The sequence below is a fragment of the Hibiscus syriacus genome, unplaced genomic scaffold, assembly GCF_006381635.1.
Source record: "Hibiscus syriacus cultivar Baekdansim isolate YM2019G1 unplaced genomic scaffold, ASM638163v2 tig00012523_pilon, whole genome shotgun sequence".
Classification (NCBI taxonomy): Eukaryota; Viridiplantae; Streptophyta; class Magnoliopsida; order Malvales; family Malvaceae; genus Hibiscus; species Hibiscus syriacus.
The window spans coordinates 760,797-781,059 of NW_024062285.1; the positions used below are offsets into that span (position 1 = coordinate 760,797).

The 20,263-nt window shown below is 36.2% G+C and overlaps 3 protein-coding genes and 3 pseudogenes across 7 annotated transcripts; 3 read left to right on the forward strand and 3 right to left on the reverse strand.

The window, feature by feature from the left end:
- Positions 1–677: 677 nt before the first annotated feature.
- On the forward strand, positions 678–1,257 carry LOC120205628 (annotated as a pseudogene).
- Positions 1,258–1,634: 377 nt separating this feature from the next.
- On the reverse strand, positions 1,635–4,666 carry LOC120205625 (tRNA-specific adenosine deaminase TAD1). 5 transcript variants are annotated; one of them, XM_039205485.1, is made up of 11 exons: positions 4,470–4,666; positions 4,213–4,333; positions 3,853–4,040; positions 3,673–3,720; positions 3,418–3,465; positions 2,860–3,029; positions 2,702–2,778; positions 2,502–2,621; positions 2,341–2,428; positions 1,910–2,023; positions 1,635–1,793 (listed from the first exon to the last, which is right to left on the reverse strand). In XM_039205485.1, the coding sequence occupies exons 1-11, from the start codon at positions 4,621–4,623 to the stop codon at positions 1,752–1,754; spliced, it is 1,170 nt and encodes a 389-aa protein (XP_039061416.1). In that variant the 5' UTR covers positions 4,624–4,666; the 3' UTR covers positions 1,635–1,751. The 5 variants fall into 5 exon arrangements, with proteins under 5 accessions (XP_039061416.1, XP_039061415.1, XP_039061414.1 ...); XM_039205484.1 differs by having other exon boundaries at positions 2,884–3,029; positions 3,352–3,465; positions 4,470–4,665; XM_039205483.1 differs by having other exon boundaries at positions 3,352–3,465; positions 4,470–4,664.
- Positions 4,667–7,160: 2,494 nt separating this feature from the next.
- Positions 7,161–8,711, forward strand: LOC120205633 (remorin-like). Its single transcript, XM_039205491.1, has 5 exons — positions 7,161–7,338; positions 7,683–7,733; positions 7,811–7,898; positions 8,010–8,091; positions 8,305–8,711. Exons 1-5 carry the CDS (start codon positions 7,176–7,178, stop codon positions 8,497–8,499), a joined length of 579 nt encoding a protein of 192 aa, XP_039061422.1. The 5' UTR covers positions 7,161–7,175; the 3' UTR covers positions 8,500–8,711.
- A 271-nt stretch (positions 8,712–8,982) lies between these two features.
- Positions 8,983–10,128, reverse strand: LOC120205626 (transcription factor MYB17-like). The gene is made up of 3 exons (XM_039205489.1): positions 9,962–10,128; positions 9,601–9,730; positions 8,983–9,517 (listed from the first exon to the last, which is right to left on the reverse strand). The coding sequence occupies exons 1-3, from the start codon at positions 10,092–10,094 to the stop codon at positions 9,127–9,129; spliced, it is 654 nt and encodes a 217-aa protein (XP_039061420.1). The 5' UTR covers positions 10,095–10,128; the 3' UTR covers positions 8,983–9,126.
- A 1,936-nt stretch (positions 10,129–12,064) lies between these two features.
- Positions 12,065–17,375, forward strand: LOC120205623 (annotated as a pseudogene).
- Positions 17,376–17,716: 341 nt separating this feature from the next.
- LOC120205683 lies at positions 17,717–18,934 on the reverse strand (annotated as a pseudogene).
- Positions 18,935–20,263: the final 1,329 nt, after the last annotated feature.

Consider the following 20,263-nt stretch of genomic DNA (forward strand, 5'->3'; position numbering starts at 1 on the left):
CAGTGCTAACGTCTCGTTTTGCCATATTCATTTTCAACTTTGAGATTTTTTCTATTAGGACATTAATTTTATAGCGGTGATCAATTAATCAGTTGAAATATGATATTAGTCAGATTAATCAAATTTTCAACTCTTGATTCGAACCAATAGATTATTCTCCCCAATCAACCTAGGCATTTATATATGTATATATATCGACATGCAGATTCTAATCTATCTTATTCACATGTATCAAGTTGAAAACAGATGCAAGACTACAAGAAAGCAGGCCTTGTTACTAGCGTTCAACAAACAACTAACAAGTCTACAGGTTTTGCCATTAAATTGGCGTGTTGATTGCCTTGAGTGTCTACGTTAAGTAATTAAAATATTGAGACGGGATAGGATGCTATTGCTGGGAAGCAACGGCTCTGCAATTTATAATACTCAGTAAAAGCTGAGGTGGTTTTTTATAAGCATATATTACTCTGTAAAACGACGATTTATTGGTATTTTGACCTTGTTCTGATTCCCACCTATGTGACGGTTTTTGACCTTTTACGACACGTTAAGCAGATTCTTGCGATAAAATTAAGGAATTTCTGGAAGAAGGGACTTTAAAATTGTAAGGGCTGATTCCTATATAAACCCACATCTTCACGTTCTAGGCACCAAGCCAAGATTTAACACACAAAATGAAGATGAATAGGAATGCTTTGTCCACTGTTTTTCTCTTTACTTGCTTTATTTTAGTTATTACAGACTGTTTCATGGTTGAAGCAGGTTCTTGCAAGCCCAGCGGCAAGCTAAGAGGGAAAAGGCCTCCACCAGGGAAATGCAACGAAGGCAATGATTCTGATTGTTGTCAAGACCGCAAGCTTTACTATACCTATGTGTTCGCCCCAGGTTTCGGGTCACACCAAGGCAACCCTCTCTCTCAACGGATTCGGTCTGGGTGAGGATGGTGGTGGGCGATGCGAATGTGATAACCAGTATCATAACGATACAGAATTGATTGTGGCACTGTCGACGGGATGGTTTAACAAGAAAGAACGGCGTATGAATTATATCAACATACATGGTAACGGGAAAACCGTCAAGGCTAAGGTAGTCGATGAATGTGACTTGACGATGGGATGGGATGTGATACCGACCACGATTACCAGCCTCCTTGTAAGAACGACATCGTTGATGCCTCGGATGCAGTTTGGGATGCCTTAGGAGTGTATGGAGAGAAACGTCGTGAAATGGAGATATACTGGTCTGATGCTTGATTAACCCTTTCGTCCTTCTCATATTTGCCTATGATTCATGCATTAATGTTGTCTTTTGTCTGTTTGGACGGCAAAATCGTCTAAAACGTATACAAATTAACAGTCAGATGCCCCCAATGATGAATATGCAAATGGATACACTTAGTATCTTCAGAATAAGGGAACAGTATCTGCTTTTTTTCTCATAAAGAATCTAAAATAAACTGTGGTTTATTTATTATATCAGCGAGTGCGGTCCTAAACTATTCAGTGCAATGCTTATTATCATAGGGTAATTTCTTGTCTGTATTGCATAAAATGTTGATTTATGACATAGAATTCATAGAATAATCTGCAAATAGTTTAACAACTGATCTAAACGAAATCCATCGACAGCTTGGATGAAAAAGGGTTAGCAACAATTACGACAAAACATAAATATCTGACGGCTCTGATCGGGGCATGTATTCTCTTCCATATCCAATTCTATGGACTCGCTTGAACCAATTAACCAATTGATCACCCTGGAAAGTCACATGACTTGGAGGAGGGATGGTTGCCCTATTGGAAAAGGAAATTAATTAAGGTCAATATCATAAGCATCATATTCAAGTTTATAAAAAGAACACTCACCTGCATCTCTGAGACTATAACGTATACAGTGGTAAACTGCATACCTCATTACCGATCATTGAGAAATTCTCCAAGTTTAAGGGTTTTGTTAGCCAATTCTGAAAAGGAGGTCTCCCCTTGAAAACTTTGGAAGCTAAGGTATATTCTTCGGCCCTGTCCTGCAGATAATAGACCATATCAATCAGCAAATACGGTAATCATTACTCCATGAAAACGACACAATAATACGCATTATTCCAACATTAGAATAGACCTTAAGGAGTATAATTTCTATTCATCGGTGGTAAACTATAATCAAGGCAAAAGAGTTCACAAAGAAACAACAAAAAGCAATCACATGTATAGTGCAGCAGTTCGCTCAAAAAGCATGCGGCTAACGTCTATCACCAGCTTCATATTTGCAAACCGTATCAAAATGCAGCAGCTCAAGGATGAAATTCCATAAAATAAGTCCACAAGTATCCAGAATCATTACCTTGAATTCTCGATAAGAGACCTCACTGAATGAGCATTCGGTTTTGCATTCATCCCTTAGTGACAAGAAAGTTTCCAAAATCCACTTCCTAAGGGGAGATTTTCTAATAAGAACAGGACAAGGACATTAATTTTTTTGTTCTGATATGGTTTGTCGCTTACTTGCACAACAATGATTCAGTAGATGGATAAACTGCCCCTTTAGAGGACGTGCCTTGCTTTCGACCAGTAGTTCCAAGAACAACTTCATGCAGACCAGACTTATTCCAACATATTGAATACCTGAAAATTGATGTATAAATCATATAAAAAAAAGACATAACAATACCTACCGCTATAGTTGGGTACACCAATGTGAATACCCGCAAGTTAAGGTGGCTTGAGCTGTCTCAGAATGCTGAAACTCCTTTGGGGGTACTGGTGCAGCGCAAAATATTGGCTGCTCAGACAGTATTAAAGTAATCGTTGTCAAAACCCACCTGTTTTATATAGGATTAATATGCACGTAAACTTTACAAACCTTGTTAACTTGAAAAGGCTTTACAAGCTCATTTGAAAATGGTATGACCCGATCATACAAGGATCTTTTCAATTGTTTCACCAGCCAAATATCCTCAGAAACATAAGGGGATCTTCCGACAGTAATAGAATGGAGGTAAACAGGTTGAAGAAAGTATGAAAGCAGAGCCCCTAAGATAAGACAGAAATTTTTAATATCCAAAGACACAACACCAGTGCAAAGCAGTTCACTAAATGGAATCAGGAAATCCAAAAGGTCAGTAAAATGTCAAAATGAAAAGGAAAACATATATGGTGCATGGTTATACATGGTTCCACATTGATGATAATAGAAACGAAGCATGTAACATGCAAATGATCATAGATTACACGTGTAACAGTAAACACGTTCTGTGTTTGTGTGCATTGTATAAACTACAACACCTAATTGTCCAGATTCCAGGCCATTGCATGAATGCATTATTGTGCGATTACTTCATGGCAAATGATGAACCTTGAACTCCAACAACATTCCAACGAGCTATTTTGTCAGAGCAGCTAACTGACAATGTTGTATCGCCTCGACCAGGCTTCCTCTGAACCAAGCCAATTAGTTGTGAGCTATCTCCTGAAAATAAATTTTCTAATTAGTCCATTTCTATAAAACATAATTGTTTTTTTACTGGAATATTCATTATCAATGGAAAAGAAAATGATGATACCAACGCAATCAAAAGCACACGGTTCATGCATACTACAATTAAAACTAACACTTCCAAAAATCACTTCAGGAACCCACATGAAAATTTCAAAGAAATTTTAAAAACAGACTGACCATGCTCTTTAATTGAAGATGGTGCCGAACTAAGTGAAGCATCCCCACCTACCAAACTCAACCAAGAGGTAGAAATTCAAAATCCAAGTCTTTATATGAAAGCTTATAACTTTTGTATGAAGCTGAAAACTCAAGAAGTAGAACATTAGAAGATAAATAAAAGATATTATTAAGAATTACATGGCATCTGAGATATGTACAAATGAAATTTCCACCCTGCTCGGAGTTTATATTTTATTTCACCAGAACCACCCGATTCCAACTGGCAAACCGAGTGTTCAAGGCAACCGGTTTGCAGCTCTGATGTGCCATTTTGTTCTTCTTTATTCGAGTTGTTATTAAGGCGTTGAATCTTCCCATATAAGAACCTGAATCGATCACAAAGGGGGGAAATAAAAAAATCTTAAGACTCACTTAAACCTAATCCAAGTCCAAGAGCTAACTATTTATAGAAATTCCTAAACCCTTCATTCCATTTAGTACCAAACAAATCCAAACAATGACAAAAGGAAAATAGGAGGGAATGAAAAAAAAGGGGACCTTAACAAAGCCCTGCGAGCAATAATTTCAGCATGGGAATCATTCACAATGTCACCGCGATGGGTTAATCGAGAGCGCCCTATGCATTTCGTTCCTGTGCCTAATGCAACCACTTCCATATCTGAACTGCAAAAATATAAGTAAATCAACGGAAATTAAAGCAACGGAGAGTTCGTTATCACAGCTGCAATGAGAGCATCACCTTGGAGTTTAGATCATTATAACTTAAAGCTAATATTAGGGTTCTAGAGATTGACCTTGAGAGGGAGATGAGAGAAGAAAAGCAGCCAAAACGGAGACTTCACGTCCCTGAGGCTTCCCCTTCTTTGTAAGTGAGCTATAGAGTGAAAACACTTTGTCTGCAACTATGGGTCCCCATTGTTTTTCTTCAACTTCCAACTCGGACTCCATTGCAGCAAGTCAAGCAACCGAAAACTGAAATGGTGAGACTGAAGTGTGAAGCTTTCCCTATTTTATACCTTTCACTTTGATTGAACCTGGGCTGGGCATGGGTTTGTTGTTCGGCTCAATTGAGGGATTTTTCGAGCTTGGGTTTGTTGTTCGGCTCAATTGAGGGATTTTTCGTTAACTGAGAAAGTACACCATACAGCTTAAATTATGACTTTTTAAATTTTAAAAGATTATAATTAATTTTTTAATATTAGTACCAAAGTAATGTTGTTTGATTTTGTTAGTTTACATTTGTATTTTGATGTATTTATAATTATGTTTTCGTTTAACTTTGTCCAGTAAAAGATATCATAACTATCGATACTTTTAGGTTCTCGATGAAAGTTTCTTCCATTAGTCTTCTTCTTGATTTGTGGTTCTATGAAATTTCTTGATTGCTTGTTTCTTCTGATGTTTGATTTCTTTGTTCGTTTGTATATGACATTATGTTGGTTGTGAGACATATGTCTCGGTTGAGACTACAGTTAAGGAATGGTTGAATTTTCATTCATCCACTTTAGATATTTAGGTTTCTTCCTCTATGTTCAATGTTTGGGAATGTTGGAGTAATCGATCTTTATATGACATTGCTTCAACCGTTCACACTCTTATTTATTAGATTATCATTGTGATTGCAGTTAAGGGATGGTTGATTTTTCATTCGTCCACTTTGGATATTCTTTAGGTTTCTTCCTCTATATTCAATGTTTGGGAATGTTGGAGTAATCGATCTCCATATGACGTTGATTCAAACGTTCATACTCTTATTTATTAGACTATCATTGTGTGTGAACTCTTCCAATTCGATTGGACTTGGGCTGGCCTGGTAATTAGTTAATGGGGCATCGTCGAACATTTCAGTTGATTGCGTTCATTTAGTCTAAGCCAACCGCACACTGTGGTAATGAAGGAAACAAAGCTTTAGACATGTAATTGTTGTAACGTGCATGTCTAAAGCATACATTAAAGTTGTTTCATCATTGAATTAACAATGACGATAAATATGAAAGAAGAATGATGGAAGACAAATTGGTCCCACTTGATTCACATTAAGTAAGAAAGGGGCCCAATGGCATGCGCACGCAGCTGGGCTGGTCACCACTAACTACCAACGGCTCACCTCCCTCCCGGCCACCACCACGGCAATCCAACATGGGGTGTCGTCGTTTCATTTAACGCAAAATGACAAAACGAAAAGGAATAAAATATTGTGCATCTTTTTTTTAATGCAAAAGATAACTTTTGTTCTTGCACCTAATTTATCACTTTTATCTCTACATATTTTCGTATTAATTTGATCATCATTCTATTTATAATTTTATAATCTCTAAACCTTAAAACTTAAATCTTAACTTGATAAATTGATAATAAAATGATCAATCGAATCTACTATAAGAGCAAATATGATATTTTTTAAAGATAATATTGCTCCTCTCGAAAACTGACAACACACGCATCGGATTCTGTTGCCGCTCCTCCATTTCAACGTGTCTGTAATTTTCAACCCAACGGTGCGACGCAAAAAGCCAAAGGGGCTATCAACTCGTCAAACCAATCAATACCACCGGCGGGCCCTTCACCCTCATCATCACCAAGTTAGTTTTGCCTTTAAGTTTGGGGTAAACACCAAATTCATCACTTCCATTTGATATATTTCTGTTTTAGTCATTAAACTTTACATTTCTTTATTTCATTTTTAACAATCCCGTCCTTTTATCACCATGTCTCTAATTATAGGTTAAATTATGAGTTTATTACTTAAATTATCAATTTTAGTCTGTTTTAATACTTAAACTTTTAATTTTTTTAAATTTATATTTAAAATTTAGTTTTTTCTTTCATTTTAGTACTCCGCTGTTAAAAAATTTAGTTTTTGTTTCATTTAAGTACTCCATTCAAAATTAAGCGTTAACTTTTGAAAAAAAGTCAAAAGTTTAGGTACTAAAATATACCAAAATTAATTTTTTATGTGTCAAATGTGTGAATTTTTAATGGGGTTACTAAAATGAAATGAAAACTAAACGATAGATATGATTTTGAAAAATTAAAAATTTAGATAGTAAAACGGACTAAATCTGATAGTTTAGGTGTTAAATATGATAGGACGATGAAGATTGTAAATTAGAGTTGTTTTCCTCTGAATTTGGTGGTCAAAATAAAAACAGGGTCGAAGTTGAACTATGAAAAGGCGTAATTTACCTTAAAGTGTATGTTTTAAAATATACCCTCGGTCGTCGAATCTCACTTGCCGACATACGTGGCACAGTTTAACCACTTTACCTGTCGGCATAAAATATTTCACTCCCTACTTATTACAGACAATATTTGTCTCTTTCGAAACAGAGTAGCCGTTGGATCGAGTAAATGAAGATTAGTATCCAAAATAACGGCAGATCAACGACTACGAACTACGCAGGTATAAAAATCCATCATTAAAGCTAGTTCTCACAACATAGATTTTTGAATACTCGATAGATATCCATCACGAAAGCTGTACACTTGTAGTCTTAATTATGGCGGAGGAAATGAAGAAGGAAGTTGCAGCTGAAACGCCCGCCGCTCCTCCTCCGGCGCCCGCTGCGGAGGCTCTGGACGCTGATTCCGAGAAAACTACCGTAGCTCCACCGCCAGCGGAGGAAAAACCTGAAGAATCGAAAGCTCTTGTGGTGGCTGAGGGTAAGATTTGTTGCCACATGATTCGCTTATCATGTGGCATTTAATAAACGATTATGGGAACTTTATTTCATTGCTTTGACAACCTGACGCCTGGTGCTACACCCTGTCTTCTTTACTTGCTTTTAAGATTCCAAATCCAACGTTTATATGAATCGATAGAAGTACCTTTGATTTTCCCAGTTTTTGCTGATAGTTTTAGATCAAGTTTTACTATACTCTTTCTTCAACGTCGGTTCTCTCCATGGATTCAAAAATGAGTGAGCTTTGTTTAACTCAAATGATGTACCAATTTTCAAGATATTCTTCTATTGTGTTCTAACAGTATTTTTTTTTCATTTTGACAGAAGCCCCGGAGCCAGAACCAAAGAAAACTTCGAGTGGCTCACATGACAGAGGTTTACTTCTCTTTCTGGTACCAAAATAACCTTTTTTTAGGCCACTGTGGCTCTAAGGTTGGTCCCTTTTTTTTCAGACGTTGCCCTTGCAGAGGTTGAAAAGGAGAAAAGGCTGTCATTCATCAGGGCATGGGAAGATAATGAAAAGACCAAAGCAGAGAACAAGCAAGTCCCAAAACCCTATTTTCTTAACTATAATGTAATTGATGTATGTATGCATGCATGCATGTAAATATATATATGTATCTTATCAACTTTACTGTAACTGGTGAGCAGGGCCCAGAAAAAGCTCTCTGCTATTGTAGCATGGGAGAACAGCAAGAAAGCAGCTCTGGAAGCAAACCTGAGAAAAATTGAGGTACGTTTTTTTCCCCAGTCCTTTTTGGATGATGAAAGGAAGAATATTCGACATTCGTGTTCGATTCGATATGCGTTTAGAGATAGGTATTCCGGTTTATGTAAAAACTTAGGGGGAAAGATGAACATACACGTACACATGCAGTCAGACTAGTGTTAGATACGTACACATTTTCGTAATCCTGGTAATTCTAAGATGTGGAAGCTTTGGCAGGAACAATTGGAAAAGAAGAAAGCAGAATATGCAGAGAAAATGAAAAACAAGGCAGCCTTACTTCACAAGGAAGCAGAGGAAAAGAAGGCAATGGTCGAAGCCAGACGCGGAGAAGAGCTTCTCAAGGCAGAAGAAATGGCCGCAAAATACCGCGCAACTGGACACACACCGAAAAAGCTCCTCGGCTGCTTCTGAAAGTCACGAAATTTCCGGTCCGGTCTCAAAGCAAATTCTGTTAATACTGTTTTCATTGCCACACTTTTTCTTGTTTGTATTTTGTAACTCCCCCCGTTTTCAACTGTATCATCTGTCTTGTCTGTTTCTATGTCGTTTCATGTATGAACAGAATGTAAGAACATCAGAATTATCTATAATTGAATTGAATGTGTTGATATAGGAATATCATTTTTTTTGTTTCTTTGAGAACAAGTTTGAGGGTTTTCTCATATGGATTGTGATAGAATTGGTTAACGTTTTGGTGCACAGATGATGTTATTCGAGAACGATAATCAAATACGGGTATATGTTTAATATAGGCCAATAAGCAGTAACCTTAGCATACAACTGGTTTTTGGCACTTGAATCTGGATCAAAGTTCATGCCTACAAGTAACCTTCGAAGGGGAGGTAAGATATTTATCAGGATCAGTGTTTTCCAAGAAACTCATATCGTTGTTAATGGGGAAATCCAACAGAAATTGCAGTGCGGTATCTGATGAATCATCTGACTTGTTTGAACACGATGTGTTAGATGCATTGATCGGATCCTCGGTGCATGACTTGAATCTCTTGCATTCAATATCCTCAACTTGATTGCTTTCAGCTATGTTGGGGCAACTGTCAACTGTAACAGATGAAGTAGTTTGCAAGATGGGGCTTTGACATATAGATTTATCTTCTTTTTATTCAGCTTTCGAAATGATTCTCCAACTTCAGAATTCCATAACCGTAGGAAATAATCAGAGTTGGATTTGAAGAGCGATGACTCCTGTGAAAGGCGAGCTTCGGCTTCGAGTCTAGTACTCTCCCATTGAGCCATATGACGGGTGGCTGGAGAGGTAGGTGCCGCAGTTGTTGGATCGCTTGGGGTGATTGGCTCGTGAGTCTTCGGATCAAGACCATTGCGAATTAGGCGTTTCTTCAGGTGTGTGTTCCATAGGTTCTTGATCTCGTTGTCGGTTCGCCCTGCTAATCGAGAAGCAATGGCAGCCCACCTGGAATTCATTAAAGAAGAAAGAAATGAAACCCTTTCCATTCTCAAAAACTAACCATTTCGAATTCCGAAACGGCAACATGCCTGTTTCCAAGGATGCCATGAAGCTGAATGACAAGGTTCTCTTCCTCAACGGTGAAGGGACTGCGCTTTATGTCCGGCCTAAGATAATTCGTCCATCGAAGCCTGCAACTCTTGCCGCTACGATGAAGACCTGCCAGTCAAGAAACTGTATAAACATTTCCTACAGGTAAAAAACCAGAAAATAAAGTACAAAAACATGATTTCAGATGGTAATAGATGCCTTAACAGATCTGAAGCCCCGTGAACTTGAAAGTTCATGAGTTAATCCCTTGAAATATATTATTAGTATGAAAGCCTATGATCACTAGTAAAGATCATTAGAAAGAATCATAAGAAAAAAGGGTTTCTTTGGCACTGGAACCTGCAAGCTTAGGAAGAGAACGCCAGCTTCCATGGCCATGTTTGTTAATGTAATTTACGAGCATCTCATCTTCTTCAGGAGACCAAGGCCCTTTCTTCAAGCTTTCCGAGTCACAACACGGCGTCCGCCTCATATTTCTTCAAAAATTAACAAGAAAACTCCCAGTAATAAGAGTAAAGAGAGTGAGAGTTTACAGTTTTGGAGTGACAAGTGCCGTGAAGTGAAACATTTAACATACAAAAGAGATGGTACAATGAGAGAGAGAGAAAGAGATACGCTTTAAATGCGAGCTTCAGAGTTTAGATTATCTAATAATCTTGAATGCTGAAAATCATCATTGAGACCAACAAAAAAATTGTACAGACAGTGAAGAGTTAATGAGGACACCTTGTTTTCTCGAGTAATTGCTACGAAAATGACATGCATGGATTTACACAACCATGAATCAGCATTCAGCTCGCACCCACATTTTATTTTTTGTTTGTTTAGTGAGAAAATGAGGGAAAAGAGGAACTAATTTACGCCGTTTGTTTTGAACAGAGTTCCTGCTGCAGGTGTTCATAGTGTACAGGGCAAAACAATGGGACATTAGAACATGCATGTATATGTAGCACGTATTGGTTGAAGAATTCACTTTTACTTCGTTTGTTTGGATCCCGGGAAAATATATATTTCTGGGATTGTTCTGCTTGTCTGTTTCCTGTTTGAAAACATATAAAAGGCAGACGAAACAGAGTGGAGTAAATGTTGAAGTAGAAAGAAGACTAATGTATGGCAAAGCAAAGTCTTTTCAGATTGTGAGTGTAATAAATGTGGTCAATACACGGTCCAAAAGAGGAACATTTCGAAATTAATGTAAACATAAATAAATAGTATATCTCGTTAAAATAGTGGAAATATTAAAATAAATACCTTTAATTATTATATGAATTGAATGTAAAAAAAATAAAATGTTATTACATAATTATCATGTTGTCGAATTCTAACATATAAGAATGATAGTTTAATTTGAATTCGAGAGATTTCAACTTCATTTGAATGGGTTGTTTTTTTTTTTAAATAAAATTTTTAAAACATTAAAACTAAATTATAGTTCAATTAAATTCAAGTTTAATGTGAAAATTTTTAATTTAAGGGTCACATTTGTTCCGGTAGTAGTTTTAATTTATTATTTTTACTTTTATCGTATTTTTCGTATTAATTTAATCATCAAAGTTGTTTAATTGCATCATTCTATAATCTACCCTAATTTAACCCCCAAATTATAAATTATGACTTAGAGTTAGGGTTTAGATGTTACATGATTATGATTTTATGGTTTATGTATTATATTATTATGATTTAGGGTTTATAATTTAAGGTTTTCAGTTAAGATATGATATAGAATGATGTAATTCAACAACTCCATAAATATATTGATGCGAAAATACAATAGAAACGAAATTAATAAATTAAATCTACTATAATAATAAAAGTTATCCTTTTACCGGAAATCTTCGACTCACAATGCAAATGAATATGTATATATCATAAACCACTAAATGATTATTCAATCTTTCTATTAGTTTTTTTTTTTGTCCCTGTAATTTTTATGCTTTTATCTAACTTTGTTTGCTCTTTTTCTTTGGACTATTGTGTGTTTTTTTAGGATGAGATTAATTTTATAATTATATTGATTAATAATCTTTTTAATAGGGACTTAAACATAATTTATGATTTCTCGAAGGAGTTGAGCATAAATTTTAGTTTTACGATTATATTTGGACCAAATGGATAAGGGAATTGATTAATGTCCTAAAGCCAAAAAAAAATCGACGCGCCAATGGCACGAGACAACGTCGGTTCCAGCGCGGGTCCCTTTGGTTTGGACTTCGAATTTTGGTGGTAGTTGATCGTTATCCTCAACGTGGCTAGGAAGTGTAAACTTCACCTTCATTTCAAGCACGTGTATCACACTGACCAACCATATCGCTTCCCTTACAACACTCTTTGAAACACACGCTATCCCGTTTCCCATTTGTCGCCGCTAAATCTCAAGATCATTTTATTTAAATCAAATTTTAGATTAAAATAAAGTTTTTAACATTCTTATTCTGTTGTTTGGTTGTTCGAGCAGTGATATCTCAACCGTTAGCTCTCGACTCTCTTCATTCTCAACTTACTAAAACCCTAATATCTAAGCACACACGTCTTATTTCTCATCAACGTTCTGGTAATTTTCCTTTCTTCTCTTTTCCCATTTTAATTAGAGTTTTTATTGCTTAAATTGAAGAATATGTTTAGTTGGAATCTTTGTATTTGCTTACATTTTAGTATTCTTATATTTTCATTGTTGTTGTTGAAGAATGCATCTTTATTACATTAAAAATTGATGTTACAGTAGCAGTGTTTAGGGTTTGTATGAAGCTAGGCGATCGTTGAGATGGCTACCATATCATTAGTAGCTGGAAATTGTGGAAGAGGAAGAGGAGTTGAAGATGGAAGGTTTGAGTTCAGGTCAAACTCATATTTTGGGAAGGACTTTTTGGCTAGTGAATTGCTTTCTAGTTCATTTAGAAGAGCAGTTTGGCATCGGTCAAAAGCTTTAAAAGGTTCCAGGAATGAAAATGGGAGAAGGTTTAGTGTTGTTGCCAAAGTTAAGAAAGGGAAGAAGCATGATTACCCCTGGCCAGATAATATTGACCCAAATATCAAAGATGGACACTTAACTTACCTGTCTCACTTCAAGCCGTTGGATGAGAAACCGAAACCGGTGACTCTACCATTTGAGAAGCCACTGGTTGATCTCGAGAAAAAGATTATTGAGGTAAGTTACTTTTCATCGGTTTCCTATTCATTTGTTTACTTATTCAGGATATTTGAAGCATTTTAATGTTTTTGTGCATGCTCTTTAAAAACTCATTCTTTTTTGTAAAGCTACATGGTGAGGATTCATGAAGAGTGAAACAAGGGACACAGTTTTCAGCTTTATTATGTCATGTCAATATTTTGTTTTGTTTTTTATCTTAAAATGGAGCCACTTTCTTTCTTTATGCCATGATGTTTTAGGTGTTCGTAAGCACAAAATTGAGATGTCGAGTCTTTCTAATTCTAATGACTTTGTTATTTTTCTCAATACAATTTTGTGCAGGTATGCAGAATGGCTGATGAAACCGGTCTGGATTTTACTGATCAAATTGGAGCTTTGGAAAACAAGTATCAACAGGTTAATCTTATGTTTTCTTTTTCTCATCTTGTCAGCTTGTTTTAAGGATTTTGTGAATGGACTCCCAAAGAGCACTCTTTAAGGCTACTATATGAAGTAATATCTTCACCCTAAGTGTGGAAATCATCAAAAAAGTTGTCATCTATTGCATTTAATACAAGGATATGGCATAGGGGTGCAATAAGGATACTCACTAGCAGAATCCTTGTTTAATATTGATTGACTGGTATACTCTGTAAAAGTTGTATGAAGCTAGGCGATCAGTTTCTCTTGTCAAAATGTAGGCATGGGTTCCATTTTCCTAGGCTTCTAGTTTATCAGTTGTTACAGTTTGAAGTTCGCTGATTCAGTCCGAGTAATCTTTGCATAGGCCTTTGTTGGTTGCTTAAATATTCTACTAAAATTGCAATCCACATTTACTTTTCACTGAAATGCTTATTGCTATAACCATAACATTTTATCCGTTCTAAACATCAGGCTCTGAAAGATTTATACACACATTTGACACCTATTCAACGGTTGGCCATTGCCCGACATCCCAACAGACCCACAGCTCTTGATCATATATTAAATATCACAGAGAAGGTATTTCAATGGTACACAACTTTGATATGTTTTTGCCCTGCAGTCTTACTCTTTTTACTGTCATATAGTGGGTGGAACTCCATGGAGATCGTGCCGGTTATGACGATCCAGCCATGGTAACTGGTATTGGAACCATGGATGGTAAGAGCTACATGTTCATAGGCCAGCAGAAAGGTAGGAATACAAAGGAGAGCATTTTTCGCAATTTTGCAATGCCAACTCCCCATGGGTACGTTTCAAGGATATTTTATTTGAACAAGTAATTTTAAGGCTCAGCTTGCATGAGATGTCATGTCTATTTGATATTAGAATTGTCCTGGAATTTTCTTATGTTATGTTACTTCATGAAAGATGCACAGGTAACCGAGAAGTGATCAGTCTCTAATATTTGAAAAAGCCTACTGAAAGTAGTTTTAATCTTATCTGTACATTGATCATAAACAAATACTCATATGAAAGCTCTTTTTACAAAACAGCTATCGAAAGGCTTGAGAAGATGAAGTATGCTGATCATCATGGTCTTCTATTATAACATTGGTTGACATCCTGGGGCCTGGAACTCCATGGAGATCGTGCCGGTTATGACGATCCAGCCATGGTAACTGGTATTGGAACCATGGATGGTAAGAGCTACATGTTCATAGGCCAGCAGAAAGGTAGGAATACAAAGGAGAGCATTTTTCGCAATTTTGCAATGCCAACTCCCCATGGGTACGTTTCAAGGATATTTTATTTGAACAAGTAATTTTAAGGCTCAGCTTGCATGAGATGTCATGTCTATTTGATATTAGAATTGTCCTGGAATTTTCTTATGTTATGTTACTTCATGAAAGATGCACAGGTAACCGAGAAGTGATCAGTCTCTAATATTTGAAAAAGCCTACTGAAAGTAGTTTTAATCTTATCTGTTACATTTGATCCATAAACAAATACTCATATGAAAGCTCTTTTTACAAACAGCTATCGAAAGGCTTTGAGAATGATGAAGTATGCTGATCATCATGGTCTTCCTATTATAACATTGGTTGACACTCCTGGGGCCTACGCTGATCTCAAATCAGAGGAACTTGGTCAAGTGTGTCAAACTATCTTCTCACATTGGAAATTGTGATATTTCATACTCTGAATTCTGAAACACCCAGTTCATATAATAACATAACCCATTTCGTGTTTTACCCTATACAGGGGGAAGCAATTGCCCACAACTTGAGGACAATGTTTGGCCTTAAAGTGCCAATTGTGACGGTTGTTGTTGGTGAAGGTGGTTCTGGTGGGGCTCTTGCCATTGCTTGTCCCAATAAATTGCTTATGCTTGAGAACTCTGTTCTATATGTTGCAAGGTGGAATTAGTTCCTCCCCCTCTTATTCAGTAGCATCTCTTGGAAAGTAAAAATTTAACTGAAGATTTTAATGCATAACTTCATTAAACCAAATACAAATACAATTAATCCTTCCAAGTTCCGAAAGGTGCTTTACATGTTAATTTGAGTTTTTAGTTTTTTTGGTCAATGATCTTTATATAGCAACAGAAATATCAGCTTATTGTCAAACTATTGTACTTCTACGTCCTTTTGTATGACTTCTGTTTCTCAAATTCAGCTTAACAGACAATAGATATATTTACTGCCATTTAGTATACCTTCAATGTGGTCTTTGGTTTTTCATGTACTCTTGTTTTATTTAGACGTGAAATCTGAAATACATGTCTCTTTTGATTCTGATTCTCAATCAGCCCTGAAGCATGTGCTGCTATACTGTGGAAATCTTCCCAAGCAGCTCCTAAGGTAAGTGATTTAATTTGATGGTTGAAACGTGAACCACTTTTACGTCAGGAATGATGTTCCATACTTGTATAGGCAGCTGAAAAACTGAGGATAACAGCTCAAGAACATTACAAGCGCAAAATTGCTGATGGTATAATCCCTGTAAGCATCTTGAACATATAAAGTTTTATCCAGTCTCTTGAGCCTTCTTCCTACCGAGTAAAATATCAATGGCTGTTTTTCACAACACTGGTTCTTTTTTGTCCACTCTTTCATTATTTGTGATTTATAGGAACCTCTTGGAGGCGCACATGCTGATCCAGTATGGACTTCCCTACAAATTAGACTTGCAATCACCGAGGCCATGGATGTAAGTAATATTAACAAATCTATGTGCAGAAAGCGAGAAAGAAGTTTACATATTGAAGTCCTGAAGTGATTTTAGAGTGGGTTATATCTTTATATACATTTAAGTGTATCAACTAAAGAAGAAAGCGGCATTCAAGTATAATTATGTGTTTATGTCTTATTATCAAAGCATCATTTCTTCCATGAAAATGATTGTTTTCCTGGAAAATTAATTTTAACTTTCTAGAGGATATTATTTCCAATAAAACAGAATTTGTTCTATTTACTTTGAATAACATAATGTTCTACCATAGAATGGTGTTTGAAGTAGTATAATTTCTTCAATAAGCGACCTGCTTTTGCATTTGAAGTTCTTTTGTGCCCTATTGGAAGGACCTACCTTTCCAATGTTTAGTTGCAGGATTGATTTGATTACTATATTTCCTTTTCTTTTCCTTGAGTTAATTCTAATTCATTGACAACTTACAATGATGTTGAACGTAGGAACTAACAAAAATGAATACGGAAGAGTTGCTTCGTCATCGGATGCTTAAATTTCGGTCAATTGGAGGTTTCCAAGAAGGCAAGCCAGTGGAACCTGAAAGAAAACGCAACATGAAGCCTTCGGATGCCAGCGTGTTGAATGCTGCTGATATAGAATCAGATCTCGAGAAGTTGAAGAAGAATATTTTGGAGGCTAAGTTACCTTCAGATCCTATCACAGAACAAGCAATTGAGAAACTTAAGCAGGATGTTGACAAGGAGGTTACCAGAGCATTTATTTCAATGGGCTTGCAAGAGAAGCTTGAGTCACTTAAGTTGGAGTTATCCAGGGCCTCCGATAATCAGACCCTTAATCATAATTTGAAGTCGAAGGCAGATAAACTTATGCAGGAATTTAAGCAAAATTGTCAAGACCAGGGGCCTATCTTGGCTTAAAGCAAAAGCTTGAAAAGCTAAGCATGGTTAACAGACTTGTTGAGCTGAAAGAGAAAGGTGAGAAACTGAAAACTGAGATTAATGAGAAGATTCCATCTGAGATCAAAGCAAAGTTGGAACAATTGGAAAATGCTCAGGCAAACTTGTCGAAAGGGGATGCACTCGATGAAGATTTGGTGGCAGTGGCAGTAGAAGCTAAGAAAGAGCTGATTGAAGTTTTAAAGTCAGCAAACTTGGAAATTGTTGGAGTGGCAAAGAGAAAAGTCGCACATGCAGCTCCGGAACTACAAGAGAAGATTGTAAGTGTGCAGAAAGAGATTGTTGGAGAAATTGAAAGGGTAGTCGACTTAGTTGGTCTTCATGGCAAAATCGAAGAATTGAAGGCAGAGATGGCTAAAGACTCTAGTTCACCAAAGGTGGAACAATTACAAACAGAGATCAAGGACGGTATCTGTGCTGCCTTGGATGACACGGAATTGAAACAGAAGGTTGAGAATCTAAGAAGAGAATTTGCATCATCCTCGGAAGTAGAAATCGATGATAAAGTTACAGCTGAGAACGGCAGACGGTGAAAGTACAACATTTTACATAATATAGAGAGTAAGGGTGTGATTTCATGTTGCAAACCAGGATATACAATGAAAAACACTATTGACTATCCTTTGGCATCTAGTGCTGTCATGTACTCAAAGTTTTCCTTCTATCTATTTATTTAATTCTATGTTAATCGAGTATTCTTGTATGTTGCAGAACTCAAAGTTTTCCTTCTATCTATTTATTTAATTCTATGTTAATCGAGTATTCTTGTATGTTGCAGAACTTGAAGTATGATGCCATGTAATAAGTACAAGTGTTAACCCGATTAAGGGTACTTATCATTTACTTCAAATTGAGTATACAAATTTGGGAGAAAAAAAACAGGGAATTATTCAAAGTATATATTACCAATTGATGCATGTTGTTTGTATCATAAAATTGCAAAAAAGTAAGTCAATCCAATCCAAAAAGAACATTTCAAATCTTTGATGAGATGGTCTGCCACCCGATCAAAAAAGAGTTCATTGCGAAAGCTCTCAAAAATCATGGCGGGGGGATTTATATAGAACCGGTGGTGTGTTTGTTTAATCCTCAGACTCCTCTTTGGATTCATCTTCATTGGAAGCAGCAGTTTCCTCTGGTATGGCTTGAGTTTCAGTAAGGTCGGAGGCGGATGAGCTGTTCCTCCTGTTTGTAGCTGCTTGAAGAACATGGTTGTAGTTTCCTTTCACCATGAAAAGCTGAGCGAAATGATGCTTGCAGTACAGGATACCATTGAGGGCGGCATAAGAAGAGTGTGTCAGAGGACAGCCTCCATGGGCGCACCTGAAACATGTCTTGTGGTAACATTCACCTTCCATGGTAACCTTTTCCAAAGGGTACACTGTCTTCTCACAAGCCGCACATTTGTCTTGTGTTCCAGAAAACATGGATGACAGTTTGTTGGGAGTCCTATTCTGTAACATATTGCAAACAACTTCGTGTAATAATAATAATAATATTCGATTAGAAAGATTAAACACACCTCGGTCGATGCTAGTAGTACTACAATATAAATATATTTCACAAAGGAAGAAAGACATACAATTCACCTCTCTCAGTTTTCCCTGCAAAAGTGTTCATCGAACAAGATTATGTTGTTAGCCTTAGCCATAAAGTGCAAAGAATGAAAGAACATAACAATGGGGTTTCACCTGATTGAAAATTCTTGCTGAAATTGCCAGATTCCTTGAACAGTGCTCAAAATGAGTCTTGCAGTACAGCACTCCATCCATCCAGGAATAAGTGCTCATCTGTCAGTGGCACAAGAAATATAATCAATCAAGGGTTAATTCAAATCATGTTTAGAACAAGTTGATGTGAACAACCACAGAGATACCTGAAGGTTTCCCTTGCAATGGCTGCATTTGAAGCATGTTTTATGATAAGGGACTCCTTCAAGAGTCATCAAATCCACCACGTAGACCGTCTTGTCACAAGCCTTGCACTTGTCCAAAGTTCCGGTGAAGGCCATTCTTTTTTCCTTTTTGTTCTTGTATCGAGGACTCCTGGGAAGATGTTTTTTATTGTCGAGGTACAGATCCGAGGAACTGTGGGACAAGAGAAATGGCAGCTTGCCCCGTTTGTCGATTCACCTCTGCCATACGAAGAACAAATAAAAAGCCCCCTGTTGCTGCTGATTGAACGACACGTGATTGGATGTCCCCAAAATTTTGGAAGGGTGTTCATGTCCTAAATTTGGATTCATTTTGTTTCAATCCCTTCCCGGTAGACATTAATATGGTTTTGACCGTTCCAGGGCGGGATTTTCGGATTAACATATGGTGATAGCCAACCAACTAATAATAAACTAAGGCTTGAATTATTTTTTAATAATTTGGAAAAAGCTCTCACACACAAACAAAATACTCCCTATAAGGTATAACAGCTGGAATATCCAAAGGGCATAAATAGATTCACCAAACAAAATACTAGAACCATTTTTTTTGGAAACTACTTGATCAGTCACCAATTTATTATTTATTTTCTAATTTGTTCACCAAATTATTTTTTTAATAAAACATTATTAATGTTATGTTTTTCTCTATTTTAGTTATAGACTGTTAAAAAATTAATGGCTATCTTATGGTATAGCTTTTTTTTCATATTGTTTTCTCTCTTCTCATAAACTATTTATGATAAAACTTTATACCATAACGACATAACGTCGTTATTAATGTTTAACGGTAGGTGATCAATATAAAAAGACATAATATTTATGATACTTTTGCTAAAAAATTAGCTTGATGATTAAAATAGGAAAACTGTAATAGATTGGGGACTAATGTCTATAGTTTACCCTTTTTTCTGCCAACAAATACTACCAAATAAAAATATTAAAACTCATTTTAATAAGGGTAGATCATTAATGCATTTACAACTGGTAATGTTGTATTTGACATCTAATGTTTATCTTAAATAACCCATTTGACACTTTAGCTTTTGGAGTGACTATGATTGAACCTCTTTCCCTTTATTTATGAAGTTCTCCTTTTGAATGAGTTATTAATTGATATTATTGGTTTATTTTAGTTATTGTTTGGTTGTATGTTGTAGTCATGTGAACTAAAACTCTTTACTATTTTCGCAGCCGTTGGATGTGCATGCTCAAGTTTCATCCAAGCCTATTGGATTGTCATACCAAAGTGCGACAGCTACGAACAAAACAAATTGACCTCATTACTTTTATTTCAACAGTTTATGCAATAAACATGATAGGTGAACTTCTCATGTTCAAAGTGCGGCAACCATTAGATGTGCATACAATAAACCTCAAATTTATATTTGAAGTAAACACTGTCAAATAGCAAATTCATGTTAAAAAATTCAAAATACTTCAATTACATTCTAAAACCCAAATTTCAAAATACTTTAATTATATTCTAA